This window comes from Notothenia coriiceps, unplaced genomic scaffold, assembly GCF_000735185.1.
Source record: "Notothenia coriiceps isolate Sejong01 unplaced genomic scaffold, NC01 NC01_scaffold00000339, whole genome shotgun sequence".
Taxonomy (NCBI): Eukaryota; Metazoa; Chordata; class Actinopteri; order Perciformes; family Nototheniidae; genus Notothenia; species Notothenia coriiceps.
In genome coordinates, this window is record NW_011333040.1 from 23,662,704 (window position 1) to 23,671,005 (window position 8,302).

The 8,302-nt window shown below is 46.6% G+C and overlaps 2 protein-coding genes across 2 annotated transcripts in view; both read left to right on the top strand.

Moving 5' to 3' along the window:
- lrp10 (low density lipoprotein receptor-related protein 10) overlaps nt 1-7,723 on the top strand; it is a 13,940-nt gene extending 6,217 nt beyond the window's left edge. Inside the window, exons 4-9 of the mRNA XM_010775648.1 lie at nt 1,334-1,478; nt 1,727-1,920; nt 2,059-2,621; nt 3,530-3,966; nt 6,835-7,035; nt 7,588-7,723. Of these exons, the coding sequence (XP_010773950.1) occupies nt 1,334-1,478; nt 1,727-1,920; nt 2,059-2,621; nt 3,530-3,966; nt 6,835-6,955 (1,460 nt within the window). The 3' untranslated portion in view covers nt 6,956-7,035; nt 7,588-7,723. The remainder of the gene's footprint in view (nt 1-1,333; nt 1,479-1,726; nt 1,921-2,058; nt 2,622-3,529; nt 3,967-6,834; nt 7,036-7,587) is intronic.
- Nucleotides 6,989-8,302, top strand: part of cirop (ciliated left-right organizer metallopeptidase) — a 5,538-nt gene continuing 4,224 nt past the window's right edge. The window contains exons 1-2 of the mRNA XM_010779481.1: nt 6,989-7,035; nt 7,588-7,725. Coding sequence (XP_010777783.1) covers nt 6,989-7,035; nt 7,588-7,725 — 185 coding nt within the window. The remainder of the gene's footprint in view (nt 7,036-7,587; nt 7,726-8,302) is intronic.

Consider the following 8,302-nt stretch of genomic DNA (forward strand, 5'->3'; position numbering starts at 1 on the left):
GACCCCTGTAGTTAATTGTCAAGGGTCGGACTCTGACCCTCTCCAAGTTACCCTGTAGGTGCGGTCTTTGAGGTATGAGGTGAGGAGGGAAAGTGCAGTGCCTGAAACTCCAAGTTCTTGGAGAGTGCGAAGGAGGATCTGATGATTCACCGTGTCGAATGCAGCAGACAGGTCCAGAAGGATGATGACAGAGGAGAGGGAGGCTGCTTTAGCAGTGTGCAGTTCCTCAGAGACAGCAAGGAGAGCAGTTTCTGTTGAGTGACCTGCCTTGAAACCAGACTGGTGCGGATCCAGAAGGTTGTTCTGATGGAGATAACAGGAGAGTTGTTTAAAGACAGAGCGTTCAAGTGTTTTAGACAGGAACGGGAGGAGAGAGACAGGCCTGTAGTTTATAACATCAGACGGGTTGAGTGGGTTTCTTTAGGAGAGGGTTTACTCTTGCCTCCTTGAGACTGTTTGGAAAGTGACCAGAGGTTAGAGAAGTGTTGATGAAATGGGTGAGAAACGGTAGAATATCAGGAGCGATAGTCTGAAGGAGGTTTGAGGGGATAGGGTCCAGAGGACAGCTGGTAGGACGGGCAGAGGTAACGAGGGTAAGAACCTCACTTGGAGAGAGAGGGGAGAAGGAGGTCAGTGTGTGGGTGAAGGGAGGGTCTGGTGACCAAGCGGTGAGTAAAGGTGAGTCAGAAAAAGAAGAGCGAATATCATCAACCTTTTTTTCAAAGTGGTTAACAAAGTCGCTTGACAGAAGGGGGGAGGGGCTTTGGGGGGGTCCAAGAGGGTGGAGAATAACCCCTCTTTAATGGTCACACAGCGCACACAGTGAAATGTGTTCTCTGCATTTAACCCATCCTAGCACCAGGAGTCTAGTACTAGGAGCAGTGGGCAGCTATTGTACAGCGCCCGGGGAGCAATGGGAGTGAGGGGGGTGTCTGGTGCCTTGCACAAGGGCACCACGGCAGGGCAGGAGGTGAACTGGGACCTCTCCAAGTAGCAGTCCACACTCCATATTTTAGGTCAGGTCGATGGTTAGAACCGGCGACCCTACGGCTCTCAGTCCAAGCCCCTACTGACTGAGCCGCTGCCGGACTACACTGTCTGATAACTTTATGCTATATTGGTGAAATTTAAAAGCAAAGATAGTCTCCAACACGCCACCGGTTTACACTTAAAAATACCCTGTTATGCCCGTTTTTATATGTGTATGTTGTGCCTGTACTTTAATATTCAAAATGAAAACCCAGAAAGTATAATGGCGCCTCTTTTTAAAGCTTTAAGAGAGGATCGTTTTTTGTCATCCTAAGCTTTTCTCCTTTCCCTTAATGTCCTTCAGCCAAATGTGGGGGTTCCCTCCAAGTGTTGGACAGCAAAGAGGGTGAGATCAGCAGTTCTACGTACCGCAGCTGGTCGTTCCACTATGGCTCTCTGTATGACTGCTGGGTCATCAAGGGCTCGGAAGAAGAGCCCATTGTTCTCAGGTAAAGAGGCCCCGAGGGAGTTTGAAATACCAGAGACATTATTAGCTGTGAATCAGAGGCAATGTGGAAAGTGTTGAATGTCTTAACTTGGCGAATCATGTCTGGGGTTAAGATGTATTATTATGAATGGCCTAGCAGTGGGAAGTAGAAACTCTTTATTGATAACAATCCAATGGGAAGTTTATTAAAGACTCACTGCATCTACTCGTTGCATTTTTATGAAACTGAGGTTGTGTGTCTCTTCTCAGCTTTTCCCAGTTTGAAACACGGTGTAGGAAGGAATGGGTGTCGCTAAAATCATCAGCTGGCGGCGAGGCGATTGTACTCTGCGGCTCCAAGCTGCCGCAACCAATGGAGTTCCCGGGGGGAAACATTACAGTGATGCACCACTTCCTTCCGCAACGGTACCCTGTGTCGTCTTTCCGCTTGAACTACGCCAGAGGTACGATAGCAGTTTTTAAAAGAAAAAGGAAAATGTTTATCTCAGAACAGCAGCAGCTTTGCATTTGGCTGCAAATTCCAGTTCTACTTGTGGTAATGCAATCTTAGTTTCTCTCTTTTTATCTTTCTACACCCACAGACTATGATGAATGCCCAGTAAGTTCTTTCGAGTGCCCGGGGGGGGGCCGCTGCATCCCTTTCTCTTGGCGCTGTAACGGCCAGGTGGAGTGTCTAGGTGAAGGTGCGGGCCAGGGCGACGATGAGCAGGGCTGTGAGGCAGAAGAGGAAAACCTTGAGCCAACAAAGCATGGCCTCACACAGGCAGAAGAGACTCACACGGAGAGTAACCAGGACCGGGACTCTGACAAGCCTTTCCTGGTAGATAATGAGTCTGACCTGTGGGAGCTGCTGAAGGAGAGGGAGGAGGAGGAGGCCAGAGTGGATCGAGTGGCGGCTCACACCCACAGGCAGCCCGCGGTGACGCCCACTCCCATCGAATGGCCCTGCGGAGGGCTCCTCCAGACCTTCTACGGGACCTTTTCCCCACCTGCCCTCCGGGGCCCCCCGCTGCTCTGCGTCTGGACTCTGGACCCTCAGGACTCGAGGCCCCTGAGACTGGACCTGCAGCAGCTGGTGCTCGGACGCGGGGACAGACTCTCCGTCTACAACAGAGAGAAAGGCAAAGGAGACATTATTAAGATTGTGAGTTCCTTAAAGTAGGAGATGTACCAAAATGTTATACGCTGGAGCAGGAATGAGTCCTTAACCCCAGAAATGAGTTAGCATTTACCACTTCTGGTTCCCTTGCTTTAGAGCAGGGGTCTCAAACTCAAGGCCCGGGGGCCAAATCCGGCCCGCGACTTCATTTTCTGTGGCCCCGCAAGAGCTTGCAAAGAATATAATACGTTTATTATACGGTTACATGCCACTTTACAGAAGCAGGTTGCCCATAAACTACATGACCCACAATGCATCTCGTTTTGTGACATGCGCACTGAAGAGACTCGCAATTATTTGCCCTGGCCTTCTGCTTTCAGACGTAGTAAAACAAAAAAATGAGAAAACAAAAAATGATGAACTTGAGTTTGACACCCCAGCTTTAGAGTCAACTAAATGTATTGTTGATTAAAAGCCTGAAGCTTAAGAGATGCTTGGTCTACGACATACAATAAGTCAGTAATACCACACAAGGCGGGAAATAAAAAGTGTCTTATTTAGACTTCTTAATATTATAATGCCGAGAAACTAGCCACCTTTAGCTTAGCGCCAGTGACAAACAGCCATATAACCGTGCTGAATTTCGTTAGCTTTTTACTTCTGGCAATTGCATTTACGCTTCACCTTTTTTTTTACAGTTGTGTTAATAAGTGGAGATTATCCTGGTTAACAAAACATAGAAGTATCATTAATGTACATTACGTCATATATTTTCTGCAATATTTCAAAATCCAATGAAAAAATCCTATTGCTTTTTGTGTGATGTGATGCTTACTTCTGGGTTGACTTAAATAAAAAGACGACATCACTGCACCACTATATTAGAGTCTACATAAAACACTATTTAAAAAGGGCTTTGGGCAACATGACATTAACCTCCTGCGCTTTGACAGATCACCAGCGCCTCTAATTACAAATCGGTCCAAGTGGAGTCCCACACCGGCCTGCTGTCGATGACCTACGAGACTCTTCCCGAGTCGGAGGGGAACGGCTTCAACGCCACGTTCCACGTCGGGACGTACTGCCCCCCCTGGGAGGGTCGGTGCGGGGGGGCGGCGGGAGGGTGCTTCACCCAGGAGCAGCGCTGCGACGGGAAGTGGGACTGTGCCGAGACGGGGAAGGACGAGGAGGGTTGCAGAGGCTGCAGCCCCAACCAGTTTGCGTGCGGATTGGCAGGTCAGAGGTCAGTGGCGTCCAGTCGCCTCGCCGGGATACCGGTGTGCTACCCGGTGACGGAGAGATGCAACTACCAGCTGTACTGCGCTGACGGCAGCGACGAGAGGGACTGCACCGTGTGCCAGCCCGGGACCTTCCACTGTGACAGCGACAGGTTAGTCTGTGTGTGTGTCAACATGTCCGTTAAAGTTTAAATCTTCCGGTCAAAATGAGAAAAGTGCCGGTCAAAGGTGTTTTTTGTTATTTATTGAGCTTTAAAACAAATTGATGTGATTCGATATTAAACAAACTAATTATAGTAGATTAACTATTCAAAAGTGTACAGTAACTTACAATAACACGGAAATAATAAACGGAGCGCTCTCTACGTGTGATATTCGAACCAGAAGTGTGTTTTGTTCGCTCACCGCTGCAGGTGATCATGCAGAGCTGCGTGTCGACTCGTCAGCAGCAGCTGATCTCTCTCTCCCGTCAGATTAGACTTTACTCGCGTTTATGTCCATAGGCACAACNACGGAGCGCTCTCTACGTGTGATATTCTAACCAGAAGTGTGTTTTGTTCGCTCACCGCTGCAGGTGATCATGCAGAGCTGCGTGTCGACTCGTCAGCAGCAGCTGATCTCTCTCTCCCGTCAGATTAGACTTTACTCGCGTTTATGTCCATATCGATCAGATCTAGCTAGTTCTATCTAATGATAGGACTACCTAATGATAGGACTACCTGCTTATTAAAAGACACCTAAACAATTAGCGTCGCTATGCAACTGGGTGAGGCCGCAAAGTATAGCGCAGCATTATGCATTTGTTTACATGCCCACCGGAACCCCGAGGCATTACCAACAGATCAACGCACAATCAACCCATACAGCACATCTCTTTCTCCACATTAAGTGTGAGACATTAGAATTGACTATTCTTGTCTGTCACATACTCTTTTGTCTGTCACATAAGTGGCGCAACTGGGGTGGGTGGGTGGGTGGGTGTGTGTGTGTTGCGCGCTTATCTCCTTGGCTCAGAGGGAACAGCTGTCTCGTTTTTATTGCAGTAATCTGTTGATTTATTTCCGAGATTAATGGATATCATAATCCAAGGTCTTTCAAATAGGTAGTTTGGTCAGTNNNATGGATTTTCCTGAGAGCGATCCATAGTGATCAAGGGCATGCTAACTTTGAGCCGGTCATTTCTCCGTGAGCTTCTCGGCTGTCCTGGCATCCTGAAAAGTCACACACAACCCCCTACGACCCCATGGGCCATGGACTTGTGGAACGTTTCAAACCTGCACCCTAGGTGGTATGATTCGTGCATTGCCGCCTGAGGAGAAAAGTGAGCTGGCCAAGGCGGTTACAGACCCTAAACATTCATGTACAACTGTACCAGCCCCACGAGAACAACAGGAATATGCGCCTTCTACCTCATGTTTGGCCCGTGTCCCACCTCGCCTACGTGTTGATGTGCCTTTTTGTACAGTCCTCTTCTGCCTCTGGCTGTGAATTGAGTTACCGACCAATATGTAGCCTGTCATTGCTGGTTGACTGAAAGAAGCAATCGGAGTCGGCTCAGGCTCATGCTGGTAAGGAGCAGCGCAGACATGCACCCCCGCCTGCCACAACAGGAAAATGAAGGCTCTACCATATGAACGTTGGTCCACGGTGGTTAATGGCCAACCAGGAGAAGACAGAGGCAAAGAAGAAGCTTGCCTGACCAGATGGGACTCTACTAAGCGTACACCTGTCCATGGACATGGTGTGTGTGAGAGAGAGTGTTGTGTGTGTGTGTCGGTGTGTGTGTGTGTGTGTGTGTGTGTGTGTGTGTGTGTGTGTGTGTGTGTGTGTGTGTGTGTCCGCCCGTCCCCTTGGCCCAGAGGGAACAGCTGTCTCGTTTTTATTGCAGTAATCTGTTGATTTATTTCCGAGATTAATGGATATCATAATCCAAGGTCTTTCAAATAGGTAGTTTGGTCAGTCAAAAACCCAAAGAGGTTCACTTGACTATAACATAAAGATGAGAAAAGTAGAACAAATCTTTATTTGAGTGGTTAGAAACTGAATTCTGCCATTTATGCATGAAAAATGTGTCCATGTGACAAAAGATTTTTCTAAAAATTGACAAATCTGTTTGTCTACTACTTAATTGCAACTCTAGTAATTATTTTATTAATTTCTTGACCTTGGGACAAACAGTTGACACCTCCAGCTTTAGATTATTTGCTCACTAGTTATGGAACTGAACATGTTTAAACTTTCAGAGCTCTAGGACTTAAAGCTACTGTTTGAAGTCTATCTGGAAGCCATTCAGCTACTTCTGTTTGGTTTCTGTCAAGTGAGCTCAAATGTTATGTGTCTTCCTGTGGTGAGGTGAGCTAAGTATCAGTGAGGGGTGTGTCTTGGTTACTGTGTAATGTGTGTGTGTGAGTCAGAGGGTGTGTGCACAAATGTCCCTATCTAACAGATTCTTCTGAAGTATGGGATTCAACTTTGTATTTTGAGGGTGTATTCAACAGTTGGGTTGAATTGACCACTCTTTAAAACATAGACAGTCTCCAAAAATAAGCGCTGACAATGTGCCTTATGTTTCCATTTTGAGATTTCACACACAGCTGACCTGAAAACATCCAGTAGCAATAAGGAAGTAGTTGTACACAACAAAACACACTTGTCTTGTTTTACAAAGGTAATAAATACATGGCCATTATAAAAACGAGGGAATAAATCATACGAGATAATGCAAAAACAAATGTAACAGTGCCTTCTTGCTTGTGAACTACAAACATTAGGGATTAACTTAATGTCTTACAGTTATATTATAGATTCAGAATAAAAAACGCATTACTGCAATCTTTTGTGCCCTAAGGCTGTTTTGAGATAGATGTGATTGTATTATAATGCATAGCTTTGTGATCTGCACATTAGTTTAATGTGTAACTGCATCTCTTACCTGAGTTATTCCTGGACACACACACACACACACACACACACACACACACACACACACTCACACAAACGGCCCTTTGTCCCGCATGCAGGTGTGTGTTTGAGAGCTGGCGCTGTGACGGTGAAGGCAGCGTGGACTGTAAAGGACGGGACGGACGAGCTCACTGCACCGCATCCTGCCACCGCAAGGTCATCACCTGCGGCAACGGGTAGGCAGCCTGGTCTGTGGGCTGCTTGGTCATCGCCATGGGCTGCACCTGTAAACTGTACTCGCTCAGACCAAGGGAGTACAGGTAACTTACGCTCTAACAACACCAAAGCAGACAGTCAGCCTGTGACTGAAGTCTGTTTGAGTTGCATACTACACTTAGCTGTGCATATCACAGACAAAAGCCCTTGAGCATTTAACTTACCATGTTTCGTCAATGTATGCAGGCAATAGGACTCTTGTGACTTAGAGTGGATAGTTATTGCTATAAATCTGAGGAAAGTGAGTCACAAGACTGTTTTCATCTTACTAGATTTCAATTAGTTGTTGCTATCGCATAGACAGACAACACTTATTAACACACACAACAGAATGTCTCGCAACAAAACAGGCCATTACACGCCGTAACTTGACTCCTTTAAATTGTAACAATAGTCAGCTTTCCACTTCGTATGCTGAAGTGTTTAAAATCAATATGTTAAGTAAAAAGTAAAAAAATCATGTATATTAGATGGACAAAGATAACAAACTAAGAGTTTGTACTGTAATCTATACTGTGCACTTTTTAAGTTCTTCAAATACATTTTTTTGTTTTTAAATGTGCCTGTATCATAATGTGGTCCTGTTTGTTCTGCAGCTTGTTTGCACCGAATCAGCCGTCAGGAAGGCGCCAGCTGATCCAGCAGCAGGCTCCGCCCTCCTACGGTCAGCTGATCGCTCAAGCGGCATCATCCTCCCCCGGTGGAGGACTGTCCCACAGGAAAACCCCAACGAGGTGAGAGTGAGTGAAAGTGAGAGAGTGTGAGTGTGAGGAGTGAGGAGGTGAGAGTGAGATGAGAGTGAGGAGAGAGTGAGAGAGAGGAGAGAAGTGGAGAGAGTAGTGAAGAGAGTGGAGAGAGTGAGAGTGAGAGAGAGAGTGAGAGAGAGAGAGAGAGAAGGAGAGAAGAGAGAGAGAGAGAGAGAGGAGAGAGAGAGAGAGAGAGAAGAGAGAGAGAGAGAGCAGAGAGAGAGAGAGAGAGAGAGAGAGAGAGAAGAGAGAGAGAGAGACAGCAGGAGAGAGACCCTTTTGTCTTGTGCTGCTACCTGATGGAACTCATTGTCATGTCACCCCTGGTGCTTTTGGAGCTTAGATGTGAAACGCTGTCAAGCGCGAAGAGACGAATGTTAAGGCCGTAGTTTTGTTTTATATGGTTGCAATGATTTCCTGATGCTCCGCTGTTCTTTTTGTTTTAAAGGACACCAATAGTCAAAATTTTTTTTAGTGGCACCCATGAAAGTACGATTACATCTTACCACAGTGGGATTTAAAGGCCGAAATAAAACACTTCCTAGTCTTCTAAAAGGAACCCATG